The following is an 18,806-nucleotide window of genomic DNA, read 5'->3' on the forward strand; positions in this document are numbered from 1 at the left end:
CACCAGTCCCCTATGTCTGTGGTCACAAACAATAGGTTTTTTAAAAAAAAATGTCTTCAGCTTTAATTCAAAACTTCAGGTTTCTTTTTCTTCTTTTTTTTTTTTTTTCTTTTGAAATTAGTTTCCTGAGGCTTTTGGTTTACTATATATTGTAAACTTGTATATTTGAAGAAAAAAATACACATTTACAAACTGTGAAAAAAATAAAATATTAATTTATATAAATTCTGAAATACCATTCCTTGTGATTATAGTTAACAGTGATAGTGAGGCTAAAAAAACAGACATTAGATATTAAAAAGGAAATGATTTAACAATTTATTGAAATGGAATAGCTTATTGGAATTCAGAAATTACATAATAGCATTTATATATATGTATGTAAATATCATAGTGATATTTTATGGTAAAAATATTTTCATTATGGAAAATTTCAAACATATACAAAAGCAGAGAGAACAATATAATGAAACCCCATGTATTCATCACCCAACATTAAAAAATACAACATAGAGGGCCAAGGTAGTTTTTTTTATTATTATTCCTTCATTCTCCACCTCTCCTGGAATAGTTTTAAGCAATTCCCAAACATCATGTGATTCTATTCATAATTACTTCAGTTATCATAGTTATAGTTACTTAACATAGGAAATATTAATATATTTTATGGGTACAATTGCTGTAATCTCTACAGCTATTTTATGCTGAGACATTAACTATAAATATTTGTTTAAACTCATAGCTTTCCTTGATTCATCAAATCAGTTTATAAATTAACCAGATAGGTTCATATTCAATCAGATGACATTCCAGATTGCTCCTGGTATCTTCAAAAGGTCAGGACTGTCCGTATGCTGTTAATAATAAAACAATAATTTTCATGATAAATTTAACCAAAGACCACAAATATATATTTTTTTTAGTTTCAGGATTTGATCCAATCTTTATTTATAGACACCCACTCTGTTAAGCTTAATTTCTTTTATTTTGTCATTTTCCATATACGGCATTGAAAAGACCTTATATATGGGGGGAAATTGGGGACCCTCATTTGTTCCCAGGCAAGGTCCTTGTTGCCCAATGGTGCTTGCTGTAGAGAAGTAGAGCATAGCAACTGTGCTGGTTTGGATGTATTATGTCCCCCAAAATGCCATGTTCCTTGATGTAATCTTGTGGGGGAAGATATATTGGTGTTGATTAGGTTGGAGCCTATTGATTCTGTGTTTCCACGGAGATGTGACTCAATCAACTGTGGGTGAGAACTTTCATTGGATAATTTCCATGAAGGTGTTGCCCCACCCATTCATGGTGGGTCCTAATTAGATCACTGGAGTATTTAAAAAGAGTCACACAGCCCAGATGATGGAGCAGCTGTGAATGACATTTTGTATCGCAACTGAGAGAGAAGCTGCAGCCAACAGGGGCACTTTGAAGAATGCACAGGAGCTGAGAGAGTAGCTGGAACACAACCTGGGATCAGAAGATGCCAGTCATGTGCCTTCCCAGCTAACAGAGGTTTTCCAGACGCCATTGGTATGGTGAAGGTATACTTGTTGATGCCATAGCTTGGACACTTTTATAGCCTTAAGACTGTAACTTTGGAACCAAATAACCTTCCTTTACAAAAGCCAATCCATTTCTGGTATTTTGCATAATGGGCAACATTAGCAAACTGGAACACCAACACTGTAGTCAAGTTTTAGTTTTGAAATAGAGTCACTGCTCTTGTCTCCTCTATAGCCTGGGGCAAAGTTGGACATCAAAGCTCAGGGTGGTTGGTGGGTTGGGATGCTACCTTTTGAGAGTTCCAATATTCTCACTTAAAGAGGAGGATTACCCTCAGTGACAGAGAATTACAATTCTAAGACCTTTCTGCTGAATCTGTGAAATCCCTGGTATCAGCAGGTTGCTGTGTGTAAAATTTTCTTCACCCTGGGACTGGAAGCTACACCTACTTGTGGAGGGAGAAACTCTGTGTCCTTTTTTCACCATGGGACAGGGTTACTGAACCTTAACAGGCCAGTTGGTCATTACGTTACATCCCCTTCCCTCTACTTCCTGTCTTCTACGCATTTGGGATATCCTTTCTTGTGCTTCCTATCCCATATGGTAAGAACACCTGGGAAGGGTTAGCCTCTGCCCTCCCTGTTTTTCCCTTTCCATTTGTGTGGGCACAGTGATCTTCTCAATGGGTCAGAGAAGGAGAAGGAGTTGTTCAAGCCTAGGCCACTGCTTTTCCACTGATTACCAGAGAAGCCTACTTTGAGAGTATGGGAAACTCACCCAGGTATTAATAAAGTAATACAGCATTTCCACTTGGCTGCCACTTAACATTCCTTTTGGGTACATTTCATGTCTGGTAACTCTAGGGGGAAGGGATAGTGGTGGAGGAGCTATGAGCACTAAATCCCAACCCAACTCCTAACTTGAGAAATACTCCTTATGGGAACATTGGGATTGTAATAGATAATGCAGGATGAATATTTATACCAGTTTATTTAATGTAGCAGATATAATATTTATTTTTCTTTTCTTTTTAAGGAACTTCTTTTTTATATATTATACCTAACATGTTTGTGAACTGGGGAGTTCATGTTAGTGGGGGAATAGATTCTCAGGTACTTTTTTCCCATAAAGTAGTCTGAGTACTCACACATGGACCTATTTTCTTCTTCTGCATCATTTACTCTCTGCTTCAAGCTCCTGTCATTTTCACTTTAGGCTTTTTAATTTCTCTTTGGTGACATCTGCTCTTTTTTGTTGCTTCTTTGCCCTGCAATCCTTTATATAACATTGTTCCTGGTGTTTTTGCCCTTTGTTTCTATTGATCAAGACTGTGCATAACCATTTTAACCAAAACCATTTATCCTAGCCTTGCCCATTCTCCACCTCCAGAGGTCCCCAGTTGGGAAATTTCTGTAAATCAGTTCTCAGAGTTCATGCCAGAGGAGTACAATATAGCTAAAATTGTGGATCAGAAGGTATCTTATAGGAGACCCATGACAAAGCAAAAGAATAAGAGAGTTGGGCATCCTTTAAGGATTTGATAATTGCCACTCATCGTTCACATCTCCCTCTGATAATGAAGGGCCTGTAATGGGTACTCTCTGCCAAACTGTAGAACATAATGTTTTCAGTTCCAGGGACATGTTGTTCCAGAGGGACCTAACACTATACTATATAAATCTCTCTTTATTGGAAGCAGCCCCAACTGAGTTAACATTTGTTTGTGAAAGGGAAAATGTATGTCAATTTATACCACCACTGTATGTTGTATAGCAGTATACATTATGGAAACAGAGTAGAAAGCTTTTCTTTTTTTCTCGTGTGGTCACTGTTTAGTCTTTTAAGTTCATCTAGTACCTCTGATGGTGTGGAAAGTGTCAGAAAAGACAAACTGGCTAGTTCTTAAAATCAAATAAAAATAGAGTCTCCAAAAAGCTTTCCTAAATCACTCACCCATCTGTTTGGTACTTTACCTCTTTCCTTGGTGCATTAGGTCAAATGCTTCATTGATTTTGTCAAAAGGTAGGGTATGAGTCACCAATGCATCCAGGTTGAATTTCTTATTCTTGTAGTCAGTAACAAGCTTTGGGACAGAATCTATACTCTTCCAACCTGTAATTTGGCCCAAATGCCAAATAAAGAAAGGTAAGACACTTGAAATGAAGAAGTAGCTTAATCAGCATTTATTGAATTAATGAATGAACTTTTTAGGTAAGATTTGATTGCTTCAAATGGACTACCTGTTCTCCCCAGTCATCTTCTGTTTTTTTTGAATTTTCATCTTTTTTCCTTTTACTTTCTTCTTAAGAAAAGTTCAAGATTATTTCCACTTCTAGATAAGGAATTATTTCAGTTTGGCTAAAGTGCCTTTTTGTTGCTCTAAGTTGGATTATTCATTTTAAAAGCTTTCAATTTGTAAATTGTTGTTACCCTTCTATACAACTCTGTTTACTTTCAAGTAAATGAAAAGAATACTTTTTATATAGTCATTAGATATGTTCTAGGCACTCAATATTTAAGCAACATATTATTTTCCTTTCCTTTCAATAATCTTCACTCTAAGAATTTGTGTACTACCATGGAGAAAATTGAAAAAAAAAAAAAACAAAAAACTGACCACCAAAAAATGTTCCATTTATAGTTCGGCCCATTATTAGCTCCACTGGAGAAATAGTCAATCCTTTGTCACCAATGGCAACTCCAATGAGAGTACATGATCCCCAACCTACTGTTGTACAATCCAGGGCTGCTCTCTGGAGGGTTGAACACAAAACACTGACTGAGAGAGTAGAAAAGTAGAACGTGAACTTCAACATGGGCATGTACAAGGCTTTAGGGAAAAATTGATCCAACTCTGCATACAGGATAATGGGAGTCAAGCTAATGAGTTAATAGCCTCATTGTAGATTGTGCCTTGAGCCTCCAGTATTCTCTTACAGATAGAAAATGCAATAAAATTTTGAGCTTCATTAATAAAGATACTTGAAAAGAAAAGGTTGTCCTGTACAATACCATGGTTAGCCTGAATTCAGAATGTACAATATTGCATATCAAGAAAAATAGACACATATAGAGTTAGAAAAGATCTATAGAAGATATTGTAAACTCTAATCAACAAAGGGTCAATGATCTACCATGGATATATACTAAAATATTTGCAATTCCAAGGGGATGGAATAAAAATCTTTAAAGTCACAAAGAAAGGGTAAATACATAAGTATCCACCACAGCCCAATAAATGTGGCACACATTATACACTTAATAGATCACAATGTAGGACAAATATAAAGAAATTCTATTTAAAACAGAGGGCAAAAAACTTACAGAAAATGACAGTGAGTGCTGCTCATCAAACATTTCATCTGCTCCCCCTATGTTGCTTAGCCTCTTGTAGTTATGTAGAGTCATTTGACTAATTTAGGCCAATGGGCTAAGGGCAGAGGTGATATGTCTTTTCCTAGCAAACACATAGAAAAGCCAGCTATCCCTTCTCCTGCTGTAATAACCAAGATGTCCTTGTGTTGAGATTGTGAAACCATAAGTTTGAGCCTCCTTGCTTGCTGAGTTACTTCCTGGAAGACAGTTGCCCAAGAAAGCTGCCTAGATGCACACTGGTCTTTGCATGAGCAGAAGAGAATCATTGTTATGTTCACCTATGTTATGTTAACCTACGAAGAGATTGGGATTAATACAAAAGTGCTAAGGATTGAAAATGTGAATACATTTGAAAAAGATAGAAATTAATGGCTGTTGCTCATGGTAGTTCTAAAGCAAACAGACAAATAGTTTTAACATTTTGATACTGATAGTATAGAATAAAAGCATAAGCTTTGTCCCATATCCTTTGCCCTACTCAGCACTGAACTTGATTCTGATCTGTTGAGGCAATTTTTACTTTTCCTAGCAGGAAGCACATCTCCTTATCACTAATTACTGCATGAAGGAAGCAATTTGAAATACAGTAAATTCTCTCCTCTTCCTCTTTCACTGGTGAGGGAAGACACAATGACATGGAACTTTTGGAACGTGTTTTGGAATTTTTATTTGAATATATGTTTATGTATTGTTTTGAGAATTTTCCATATTTCTAAGTAGCAGCTTTTATACTTTCTACATTTGTTATATGGCAGAAACATTTGTTATTTTTATATACTGTATAGAAAGATCTGTGGATGGGGGTAAGACCACAGGCACTGCTTGACACCTTAAGGTGCTGCTTACTTTGACTTTTTAAAATAATTTGTTTCCTGTTGCCCTTTCTGCCTTTCTGAGCTTTGCTTCAAGCAAGGAATTAACCTCTATAATGATGTTGAAATGGTATTGTATGATAACTTTTGGTGAGAATTATTTCTAGTTGAATTTTATAGAGTTGTCAGTTAATATAAGTTTCTAATTGTTACATTGAGTTCTTTAGGCAGCTTTAGAGGCTTAGAGGTCATTTAGATCTAGTTCATACCCATTATTTGAATCTCTGCTACAATCCAGAGACTTAGCTCGTTCTAATTATGGAAACGTTTGGTGGAAGGGTGGGTTGCTTATCTTCTTGTGATTAAATAAATTAATTTCTTTTTATTTGGATTCTGTTACATAATTTAAATTATCTTTCTTGGTATAATAAATCAGTTAATAATAGAAGGTAATAATGTATAGCCAAGTTTTAGATCAGTGATTCTCAACTTGGCTACACATTAAAATCACACAAGGAACTTGTAAAAAATATTGGTGCCCAGGCCACCAATTTATAAGACTATCCTGGGGGTGCAACCCATTCATTGGTATTTATAAAAATAAACAACTCCCCAGGTAATTCCAAAGTGTAGCTAGGGTTGAGAATCTCTGTACTAGGAAAATAAGGTCAGTAGGCTAAATTTCAGTATTTTTAAAAAATTTTGAGCTGTTGGTAGTGGAAGATTGGATGTGACACATTTCTGGTTGCAGGTGCCAAAAGACAACTCAAAAAGTAGGGCTGAAGCTTTGAACACAAGGGTGCAGTGCAGAGTAAGGAACTCTAATGCATGATCTTTGAATAATAGTGGCAATAACTAATGTTAACAGGGTATTTATTATGTGCCAGATATGGTTTTAAGTGTTCTACATGTATTGCAACAAAACCGTTTGTATAAGAATGACAGAGGAACAACAGCCTATTGCTTTCATCATAGCTTTTCCACAGTCTCCACTTTCTTCTGGGGAATTCACCAAGCAGGAAAGAACCAAGGGTAAGAACCAGCACAAAGGCTACTTCTGGGAGCTTGAAATACAGAACCTTTCCTATGGGAGGATTGTAGGAGTCAGTCCAGCTGAGTAAAGGTGTAAATAAAAGGGAATAGCACCACAACTATTTCACAGCTTATGCTACTAAAATAAGAATAGTCCATAGGCAGATAAATTTATTTGACAAATTCCTCTGCAATTTCATTAAACAATCTTTGTTTAGTGTCTGTGCAAATATGCATTCAGTGAGCAGTCACTGGAGAATAAAGATGAGCATTCTGGCAAGCCCATTTCCAGATATTGCCTGTTGCACTTGGCTTATTTACCCTAACTTGTGGAGTTGAATAGGTAGGTCTTTCCTCAGGGGCAGGCAGCCAGTGCTGCCACCCAGGACCCCTCGGTCAGAAGGGCCCCACACATTATGTAGCTCGTTCTGAGAGTAGAAGTATTCTGAATGATGCAAAATTGTATGGTTTAAGAAAAAAGATTTAACTTTTGCAGTGTGTGTGTGCTTATTTCCAGTCTAACAATATTGAGCTTTTTATAGAGTTATCTCCAGAGAAAAGAAAAGTCAACATCTACAAATAATCTACAAATAATGTTGGTATGGCTGTTTATCTTATCACAAAATGAGAGTGAATCTATAAAAATAGTGTTGGAATTTGGGAGGACACACCAATGGGCACTGAAGTATATGTCATGTAGCTGAGGTAGTGGGAGATGATTTGTAACTGACAGCTCTACTTCCCTGTTACCATTTAAAAAATATTAATATGGATTAATATCAGCTACTGTAAGGAACATGATCTACCCTTTTCTAATCTTTGATGGCTAAAGAATAAATTGAAAATAAGATCCAATGAAATATGTACATACCATGACTTCAGCTCCACCTGCACAATCAAGGGCAAAATCCACACCTCCATTGGTCATTTCAGTGATGACTTCCTGGATGGGTTTATCTAGATCTCTAGGATTGAGGCAGTCAGTGGCTCCCAGAGCTCTGGCCCTTGTAAACTTTTCACTGTTGATGTCAATACCTATGATTCTAGAAGCTCCTGCTACTTTACAACCCATTATTGCAGAAAGACCGACACCTCCTAGGCCAAAGATGGCACAGGTAGAACCAGGTGTGACCTGTAGGCAGGAAAATTATAAAGTAACTTTTAAAGCAGCTGTTCCCACTCTTTTTTAAGGAGATGAGGGAGCTGAGGTGAGGGCAGTGACAGCTAAATAAAAGATTGCCTATTATAAAAACTATAAGATACAGCCAATGGGGGAAATCTGCCAATGTAAAAATGGGCAAGTCACTCTGGCTAAACTTGCAGAATCATTTAAGGGTCATTAGGATTAGACATAAGAAAAAGGTCCAAGTAAAAATCTCTTGTTTTCCTTCTTCCCTTTAGTGTTATCAGAACAAAATTTGAAACCCACACTTTCTAAATGGTTTATTGTTTTCCTGTTTTTAATAGATCAAAGTAATTTGGCATCTATGTTTCTAATAACCCTAATTTGGCTTTATTCATGTTAATAGTTGGTTTTGAATGACCACTAACATTTCTCCAAATGTGAATTAATTTATCTGATCATCCTAAATCATCAATGCATTTAAATGGAATGAAGTCCAAATTTCTTTGTCTGGCATGGAGGGATTCCTACTATCTGGCCCCGTTGACCTTCCAACTTAATTTCCTTGAAATGCCTCGTTCTTCAACCACAACAAAATATCACACTTTCTGCTCCTCATGCCTTAGTTCATGCTGTTCCCTCAGCCTCATGGTCTTTCCACCTTATTTCCTTCAGTTAAAATATAACCCATATTTCTAGGCCTGACTTAAATGACACTCTCTCCATGGAACTTTTCTTGATTCTCCAATCAGAAATGAGCCCCTCTCTTTTTGTTTTTGCTGTATCATAAAATTTATAGCCCACCTTGAACAACTGTGTATGGGTCTGTTTCTTCAAAAGACTGTACAACTTCCAAGGCAGAGACTTTTATCTTCCACATTACTATCAAAGGGTCTTCTGTATATGTTGGGTCTTTAATAAGTGTTTGTTGCATTGAATTAAATGGAATCTTTAGTATTTATGATGGTAAGAAAAGATGCTGTAATTGGAATATGTTATTCTGTATAGCAGTATAGAGGCAGAAAATACTACACAGACATGCTTAATTAAAAGTTTCTAATGATGATAGGAAATTCTTAGGATTCAAGAATAAACAAAAGGGAAAGAGAAAATCTGCCCAAGGGAAGTGTTGATACATTCTAAATTGGGAACAAAAACTACTAAGGAAGAGAGAATGCACATCCATTTCTTTAATTTACACGTGGTATTAGGCTTGCATACACTGGCTTTTGCTATTCAGGGGAAATAAAATACATATTTTTCAAATATTAAGAATATTGTTCTATTTATACTATGTTCTACTTACACTATGCCTATTACAGTATACTATTGTGGTATGTGTTTAGTGTCTTTCTAAACAGATTTCTCCGGAGGTCGGGTTAAAAAGTTTTTTTGTAAGTCTCTTTGGAAGTAGAAATGTATTTTTCCCATTGCTGCAATGTTGTACGTTCTAGTTGGACTCTCAGGCCGGCTCACAACAGTATATAAACTGAGTACTCTAATTGTATTAAACAATTACACTCCTGTGTATGAAATTGCTTTTGTATGCAGCACTTGGGAGGGATCACTATAAAGTCCCTCCACAATTAGCAAACATGGCTACACACAATGGATTGTATCCGTAGACACCACTGTTGCAGGGCATTTTTACACTTCCAAAGATCTCTGGGAAATGTGATCTATTTGGCAGCATAGGGTATAAAGAGATTAAAAAGAATAAGGTATTCTGGTGAAGCTATGGGGGTCCCCAGTAATTATACAGAGTTGTTGCTTTATTTGTCTTCTGAGGAGTAAATTAACTTCTCTCAAGTCTCTTGCCTTTTGGGTAGAGTTACTGATAGTTCGCTTCCCTTAACAACTTCCTGGCAGAGTCATTTCTCTTCTTTGAGCATCTCACACAGTGGTTTAGCAGATAGGGACTCTTCCTCAAGAGTAGGAAGAACAGATCCTGGGAATTTAAGTGAACTCTGGATTTAAAAGAAATCTGTAGCTGAATCCCTAGTGTTAATATCCCTAAAGAAAGACTGTAGTAGTAGAAGGGGATAGACTGCATGGAGTCCCAAAAAGGGGGGCAGGAGCAGCAGTAATTCTTCCCTGAGTTTCCAATGCTGTCTAGGGGAGAACATACCTTGAACTGTCTGGGTACATCAGGCTGTTAACACCACCCATCTAACAACACCTTTCCTCTAAGAGCCTTCAGATTGTTGTTCGACTTCCCAAATAATTTTTAAAATTTTTATGAATGACTAAATGAATGAATTTTAAGGGGAGATAAGATGCTGATAATCAGGAATGGCATTCCTGTCTTTTGGCAGATGTAATTCTTAACGAAAAGTTGTACATTGTTTTTCTGGTTACTAGATCAGCCTTTTATTTTGGTGAGGCTGATTTTGATTCCTGGACACTGAACAAGTCTGGGTAGCATGATGAAAAAGAATTTTTGAGTTGTAAAACTGAGGACCAGGCCCCACTAAGATGTTTTAAGGGTTGCATGTGCAGCTGTCTTTATTCATTAATTGATTGAAGAGTTATCAAACTCCTGCACATAGTACTAGCACATAGTGCTAGGCTCTGACAATCTAATAGCAAGTGTGATAAGAATAAAGAGGAATAAGCACTGGTACTTTGGGGAAAACTGGGAGGGACACACAATGCATGCATGAGGGGCTACAGCAGGTTTCCCACAGGAGATGACATCCAAGTGGAGACAGCCAGAGGAGGTGGGAGAGCCTTCCAGGCTGTTGAGGGGGCCCAGGTGTGAAAAGCCCATAGGCCGCAGTGACTGGAGCTTGGATAGTCAAGACCTGGCCTGGGAGAACAGGAGGACTGCAGAGGTAGGACCTCACACTGCAAGAAAAGGGGAATAATGGTAGGGGAATGCAATCTTCAGACTTGTTCTTTGGAGAGATCACTCTGGCTGCATTTTGCAGTTTGGAGTCAAGAAATAAAGACTCATGGTAATGAGATTAAAATAAAATGATTTGAGATGTCCAAGTGGGAGATCTCTCTTGAACAGCTCTCTAATTTCTAACTTAAACAGTTTTGTGAAAGCTTCTAAATTCTGACATGGGATTCCAGGAATTCATTTTACCACCATCAGGACAACTGCTCGAGAGCCTCCTTTGAAAGTGTAAGGAGCCAGGATGAGAAGCAGAGGTGAATTACTGGTTGAGTCTGCAGCATCAGGCAGAAAACAGGGGTAGCTGTATAGAGATAAGTGGGGATTACTGTAGGTTCCTTTGCTTCTTGACTGGCTCTGCTGTCACAGAATGAACATTCATTTCTAGGGGATATATTTAAGCAGGCTGTATTTAAATCCAGGAGAGCCTATAATCCAACATGCTAGAATAGGAAAGGAAAGTAATGTAACCTAGAAGTTAGGATTTAAGGACTGATTATGATTATTTAATCATTATATATATATTCCTTTTTACTTTCTGGTGTTTTGGAATAGACAGAGGGAAATACCCGAAACCTGAATTGTAATCCAGCTGATCTCTGATAATGATTGTATAGCTTTTATCTTGTGCCCTTGTGATTGTAAAAACCTTGTGACTAACCTTCACTTGTACCCATTTATCTAGTTTTTCAACCTCAAATTCCTATGATCACTAAAGACAGCCCCTAATGTTTATTAATGAAGGGTCTGGGGTCAGACCAGAGCTAACCCACCCCAAGTCCAAAGTTATCTTGATAACTGAAGCTGGATCTAACCAAAATGGGCCTGCCTGACATGCGCAATAGCTTAGACTTTAACCTACAAGTCACCTACACCTCATTATAATTCTAAAAATCATGGCTATCATCATATTAAGGCCATCATTTTCTTACATATGTTCTGTGACTAAGCATGTAATCAGTTTGTGTGTGCTCGATAATTAGATCACCTCTAATTACATAGTCTGGGGCCACTGTACCCATTATCCTAAAACCTGCCCATCTTTTGATGCTTTAAAACTATCAGAATTACTGCAGTTCGGAGAGACAGATTTTGGACCGACAGGCCATCTGTTCTGCTTCGAGCCTAGCAACAAACTCTTTCTCTCTTTGAAACCCTTGTGTCTCAGGAATTGGTCATTTGAGCACGTCAGGCAAAGAATCGACTGCCTTGGTCTGTTAACATTAACATGCACTGAGTGTCAACTATATGCCAGTTACTAGGTAAGATGTTTTATGATAGAGGGCTAGGAATAGAGATGTTAAATAACTTGCCTAAAATCACAGGTAATAAATGGCAGGGTTAGGATTTGGAGATAAATTGACTCTAGCTCCTTAACTCACGTTGCCTCCATAACTTCTATTTGACAAAAACTGAAGTTTGACAATTTACCTTGGCAGTGTTGATTGCAGCCCCGTAGCCAGTTGAAAACCCACATCCAAGGAGACAAACTCTCTCTAAATTTGCATCATCATCTATTTTGGCAAGATTAATATCTGATACCACCGTGTACTGAGAGAAAGTACTGATCCCCATGAAATGGTAAATTGGTTTTCCTTTGCAGGTAAACCTACTGGTTTTGTCTCCCATTAGTTCTTGATCAGCAATAGGATTTTTGGTTCGACTGGAAAATTAAAAAAAAAATATAAAGAAGGAGAAAGTAAGTGGATCACTGATTCATTTTCTTGAAAAATATGTTGGATATTATATATTTTAATGGAAATTTTATGAGATGGAAAAATTGAAAAAATGACCTGAAACTTTTCACCTAAATATAGTTAGAAGTATTCTAAAGATAATAACAAAAACAAGCTTTTATTGAACACTTTTTATGTGCCAGAAACTCTTTTCAGAGCTTTACGTGTATTAACTCAAAACTTTTCTATTATGGAAAATCCAAACCTATATAAAAGTAGAAGGAATAGCATAATGAATCCCATATATCCAACTCCCAGCTTCCACAATTATCAACTCGTGGCCAATCTTGCTTTATCAGGTACTTCCCCCAACTGTACCTACTGTCCCCCCTTTGTACTATTTTGAGGCAAATGCTAGACATCACTATTTCCTCTGGAAGGATTTCAGTATGTATCTCTAAAAAATAAGGATTCTTTTAGATCTACACAATGCATTTTGTTGATATGTCTCTCAAGTTTCTTTTAATCTGTAGGTCCCCCTTTCTTCATTTTTGTTTTCCTCCTTGTGATGTTATTGTTGCTGAAGTGGAGTCATTTGTCCTGTAGCATTTCTCTTCTTCTGGATTTTGCTGATTACTTATACCCTGTATGTGTTTTAACATGTTTCTCTGTCCCTGTATTTCCTCTAAACTAATATTTAGATCGAAAAACACCTGATGCAATCCAGGTTTATGGTCATTGCCTAAATCCATTATTTTATTAAAGGTTTGTTAAATGGGGTATTAATTCTTTGAATGTCTGTAACAGCCCTATGGAGTAGGCATTTTACAGATGGGGAAGCTGAGGCACAGTAACAGATATAAGAGTAGTACAGTGCTAGCTTCTTAAATAACTAGTTTCAATTTGCATTAAGGACAAATGGATCTGTCTACAGTATAAGCAGAGTAAATAATATAGTGATTAAGATTTTGGACTCTGGAGCCAGATTACCTAAGTTCAAAACCTGACCCCATAACTTCCATCTGTGTGGCATTGGAGTAAATTACTTTACTGTGTCTCGTTGCTCCACTAACTACTACATGAATTATTTGGTATTTATCATTACAATGATGTTTTTATACTCTTACTACATATACTTGTAACCATAAACAATATATAATATTTTTTTTGCATATGACACCTTATTGGTACCTCCAGTACCATCTTTCCCTTAACATTTTGTGTGTGAGATTTTTCTACCTTGACACTTGTAGTTTAAGTTCAGCCATTTTCACTCTTGTAAAGTATTACATTGTGTTGCTACATAGCAGTGTATCCATTCTCTTATTGAGGGATATTCATTTTGTTTTCAATTGCTTTAAATTATAAACAATGTTAGAATAAGCATTTAGCACAGGATATCTTTGTATGCTTGTGCAACAGTTTCTTGTACACACCTAGAAGTAGAATTGCTGGGTGGAAGTTATGCACCTCGTCAACTCCATTTAGGTATTGCCAGTGTCCTGCCCAAAATATTTACACCTGTTTATAACCTTAATAATAGTGTATAAGAGCTTACCTGAGTTTTTCACAAAGATTTGTGTGTGGACTCAGACAGAACTTGCATTTTCTACATTGAGGTGTGTAGAGTGGAATTACTTTGTCACCTAGAAAGTAAGGCTACATGTTGGAAGGTGTCCAAGATATTACTTATAGTTTCTAGCAAATGAATCAGTGGAAAACAAAATAATTTATAATATACATTTTGTGTTTAGCAAGAAGTATAGGTAACTACAAGGGTTTGTTATCCTACAACATTGCTTATTCCCCCAAGTATTGTACATACTATCATTTTATTTTTCTCTCTGCTGGGCAGTCAAGCAATAAATCTCTATTGCTACCATCAGGTGCAGAGTCCTGTTTGAGGCTCTGCTGTTATTTCATCTGCACCATGACTGCTGCTTGTAACATTTCCAGATACTATGTATGGAATAGAACATCTGCATATAACAGCATAGGTAAACAATAATAGGCTAGATCTGAAGAGTAAACTTTATATCATTGCCATGTTTCACCATTTGGATACATTCTCAAATTCTATTTCCCATGTTTTACTCAATTTCAATTTAAAAATGGCCATACAATTAAGGTACAATAACAATAATTATCATTTATTCAACATGTAGTATGTGCCAGACATCATTCTAACTGCTTATGCGTATTATCTCATTTAATTCTCAGAATGCCCCTCTGAGAAGGGTACTATTATTATCCCCATTTTAGAAAATGGGAATCTGAGCTGAGTCCCAGTAGAGTGAAGCAACCGCCCAAGGTCAATGGCTGGTTAAGTGGCAGAGCTGGGACTTAAAGGACTACATCAGCCAGAAACCTTCATGGATGTAAGACTTTTGGGAGCAATTTGTTTCTATGATCTTGTGTAGAGTGGAGAGATTTATTAATGTACCTCTAAGCTTGGGGAATTCTCATTAAAGGAAGAAAGACCTATATGGTTCATTCTGCCAGACAAGAGAGGATTACATATAGCCCATTTTCCAGTATATGATGGATCTATTATAAAATGTAAGTAAATAGTTTCAGTCATTGGCAGGTTTCAGTTAGGTATTATTTTTATCTTACAAACTTCCCCAAAGACACTTAAGTTAATGTTGACGTATATATCATTTTTCTCACCTAAGCTACCCATAAGTCCCCATTCTTTATGTAATCTTAAAACAGCTTTCTGTTTCACTTAGAAGAGGTAGTTAAAAGGGTCATTTGTGCACCATTGAAACTTCAGTTTAAGGTAATCTTGTCACTTTGCTTCATAGGACAATTTCATAGTGCTATGTATAGATAAAGCAACCACATTTCCCAGATTAATTTATTAGACAGTTCTGATTTCAAATATTCTATCTAATTGTTAGACTGTGTTGGATTGTGTGTCTCAGTTTTGCTTTGGAAAAGATGGTCCCTATACAAAGAAAGATCAGTTATAGCATGCAAATCCAGAACAGTATAAGGAATTATCCTTGAATTATCTGGACAAACCCATTTGGTCAGAATCTGAAAATAGAGTACCTGGTTTGAAGTTGGTTACTCCTGGACCAATACTTTCCACAATTCCAGCACCTTCATGGCCAAGGATAACTGGGAAAACACTCTCATCAAATTTAGGATTGATAGCACTGGCTTCAGTGTGGCACAGGGCAGTGGCAATTATCTACAAAGTAATCACAGGATTGAGTTGTGTTTCTGTAATTATATTATTGAGTTGTTGGGAGGTTAATTTTAGGCCTAATATTATCTTGAAAACTTTATTATACAACACTTCTAGACCACAGTAAAAGAATTATATTTTTAGGAAAAAAAAAAGAACAAAAATATATTAAAGTAAATTCTTTTCCTCTTATAATTCATCTTTTTTCTTTTTTAGTTTTTATTGTTAGAAAATCATAAAAAAATAAAAAAGATGGGATTGATAGTTACTGTCTCCAGGAGAGGAAAAACCAAACCTAACAGGGAAAGGTTAAACAAAGTCTATTAGATAGAGGGAATGGAGGGAACACAAGTACGGTTGTTTCTAGGGGCTTGTGCAAATTTTGTTGAAACTTGGCAACGAAACTGAGGCATTAAATCTCTTACAGTTAAAAAGAGATATCAAATAAAGGATTGTCTAAATTACTCGCCAATGTATTCCTGTATTATTCTTCAAGATTCTGTTCATGAGTATGTCTCATTCATTCTCATGTACAAGCACTTAACATTGTGGTCCTATGGAAAAATATAAACCTGGCAAGTTCTGGGAAAAATGGGGAAGCTGCCCAAGTTTGCCGTCTGTGATTTTTCTCCACCCTTTGCTGTCTCTTCTGACCCACTCTGTCTTATGCTGCCCGGGGCAGCGCATCAGGTTTTCCCTGACCCTTGTTTTAGACCATATTTTCTGTTCTCTTTTTAATAACACTTTCCAATAAAAGGCAAATTGGTAAACAAAACAATTTCTAATTCTAATCCAACCAATTCTAATCCAAAGTGAACTCCTTTATCTTGTTCTTAGGGTTAATGATTAATGTTAAGGTCATTTAAGTTTTAAGCCCATCAATATCAATAATTACTGATAAATAGTTAATGATTCACCCCTCCAGGAGATAGTGCCTGTTTTCTGAATCTAAAACAGTAACTATTCCGTAGTGCAAACTCCAGGGTCCCTCAGACATGGAGTCCGTTTGACCTTTCAGAAGCCGAGGCTTTGCTTGGTGCCTTGCCTGTCCCCGCCCAGCAGACGCATCCACTCACCTGAACACGAACTTCGTGAGCCCTGGGGGGAGCTACTTCAACCTCTTCGATGCATAGGGGCTTGCCTGCTTCCCAGGCAATGGCTGCTTTGCATTTAATAACCTGAATGAGAGAGACAGAGAGAGTAGAGAACATACCACAGGCAAAAATTGAAGAGCATGTTGCTAACAATTTCTTGAAAATGAATTTGTGGCTCCCCCCTTTTTTTTAATTTTAAGAAAAGATGTTTTAAAATTTTACCCTAATATATTGCCTTGATTTTTTTCTTCCATAACACAGAGAATAAATTTACAGGGTTTGGACAGGGTAGATGGTCAGTTAAGTATTTGATGACTGAACAGTTTATCAGATCTGAGTGACTGGAGCCCTTCTTGCTAGAGCATGGGTGTTTTTCACATCTTTGCTACTACTCAAAGTGTGGTTGGAGGAACAGCGTTGTTGACATCTAGGAGCTTGTTAGAGATACAAGCTCCCACTCCCTCCCCCCCAAAAAACTGCTAAATCAAAGTCTGCATTTCAAAAAGCTTTCCAGGGGATTCATAAACACAGAAAAGTCTAAGCAGCACATAATTACTAAAATTTATCAGTAAAATATAGATTAAATAAAAATTTAGCCTCTTTGTAAGAATTTGGGCAAATATATATGACAAGAAATGAAGCATTCTATAATCTCTAAATTAAAATATTTTTAGCCTAATTAATTTATTTTTTATTTCAAATATGAGTAGCATTAAAGGAAAGAAGAAAGAAACAAAACTATAATCCTCCATACTAAAGCTACGATTTTTATTTTTGATGTGATTTTCCCAGTCTCTGACCACATGAATACATATTTTTACATAATTATTTTGATTATGTATGTACAATTTTGAATTATGTTTTTGAATCATTTTTCTTATTGCAAATGTAATATATGTTAATTATAGGAAGTTTCAAAACACACACAAGCAAAGAAACAAATAAAATTCACATGTAAATTTAGCACCCACCTTATTGTTTTGAGGTAAATCCTTTGAGTATCCCCAAATGGAATCATATTTTATGCAATATTTAGCAACCTACTTTTTTTCTCCTTATTAATATACTATGACTATTTTCCATATTATTTTTAACATTATTCCTAGTAAAGGCATATTCTATTTTATAGTTATAAGCATAGTTACTTAAATCTCTCTTATTATGGCTATTACAAATAATATTTAATTTAATACTCTTGTAAATATTTTGGCAAATTCACAGTCATTTGCTTAGAATAAATTCCTAGCATAGGAGTCACTTGCATACTTTGGATCAACTTTAAGCTGCTGCTTTCCGAGAGTAACCCTTGAAGGAAGCATCTTTTAGCAAACCTACTGTTGGAGACAAAAAAGAAAGAGTTTAACAAAAATACAGTTTATTTGCTTACTTTGCCTCTGGTGTCCATTTTCCTTTGGGAGACTTGCCTTGGAAGTTTCCTTCTAATTTAAGATGTCTTCCACTTTTCTCCCTGTCCTGTAATGAACTGTCTTGGAATAAATAACATTTCTGCTGCTTTTATTGTCCAATCATATTCTTTCTTTTTTGTCACTGTAACTCACAGCTCTGCCAGACTCTCACCACGTCATTTGTGCTATCACATTTCAACTGCAAAACCCCATTGCTCCTAGCAATGAGAAGTTTTGGTTTACTTTTTTTTTTTTTTTCCACTAAACCTGCATGGATGAGTTAACAAATGATTAGAAAGCAAAGGACATTTTCACTGCTCCTCTTAACTCTGTCTTCTTCTTCACAATCCTGATAATTATTTCTTGTATTTCTTTATGGTTTTACTGGATATTTCACTCCTGATACTTTAAGTGCCAGCAAATCTGGAAAATTCACTATTACTTGAGCATCCCCTATACCGTCCTTCTACCTGCCTGTGGTGGTTTGGAGCTATGTACCCCAGAAAAACATGTTCTTAAACCTAATCCATTTCTGTGGGTGTGACCCCATTGTAAGTAGGATTTTTTGATGTGGTTTCTTCAGTTAAGATATGACCCAATTCAATCAGGATGGCTCTTAATCCTATTACTGGAGTCCTTTGTAAGTGGAATGAAATTCAGATAGATGATGAGAAAGCCACAGGAAGC

General features: G+C 36.4%; 1 protein-coding gene across 1 annotated transcript; it reads right to left on the bottom strand.

The window, feature by feature from the left end:
- Positions 1-294: 294 nt before the first annotated feature.
- Positions 295-18,240, bottom strand: ADH4 (alcohol dehydrogenase 4 (class II), pi polypeptide). Its single transcript, XM_037830303.1, has 9 exons — positions 18,101-18,240; positions 16,696-16,797; positions 15,481-15,622; positions 13,982-14,069; positions 12,179-12,410; positions 7,597-7,857; positions 4,124-4,259; positions 3,480-3,618; positions 295-854 (listed from the first exon to the last, which is right to left on the bottom strand). Exons 1-9 carry the CDS (start codon positions 18,116-18,118, stop codon positions 830-832), a joined length of 1,143 nt encoding a protein of 380 aa, XP_037686231.1. The 5' UTR covers positions 18,119-18,240; the 3' UTR covers positions 295-829.
- Between the last annotated feature and the right edge of the window lie 566 nt (positions 18,241-18,806).

The sequence above is a fragment of the Choloepus didactylus genome, chromosome 3 (genome assembly GCF_015220235.1).
Source record: "Choloepus didactylus isolate mChoDid1 chromosome 3, mChoDid1.pri, whole genome shotgun sequence".
In the NCBI taxonomy this organism is placed as follows: Eukaryota; Metazoa; Chordata; class Mammalia; order Pilosa; family Megalonychidae; genus Choloepus; species Choloepus didactylus.

What these genes read in the sequence shown, in the direction of transcription:
- ADH4 (XM_037830303.1), bottom strand. An exon ending in AGTAACCAACTTCAAACCAG is followed by an intron (nt 14,070 to 15,480) that starts GTACTCTATTTT and finishes CTTACTTTCTAG; the next exon opens with GTGACAAAGTAATTCCACTC. An exon ending in CAGGTGGAGCTGAAGTCATG is followed by an intron (nt 4,260 to 7,596) that starts GTATGTACATAT and finishes TCAACCCTCCAG; the next exon opens with AGAGCAGCCCTGGATTGTAC.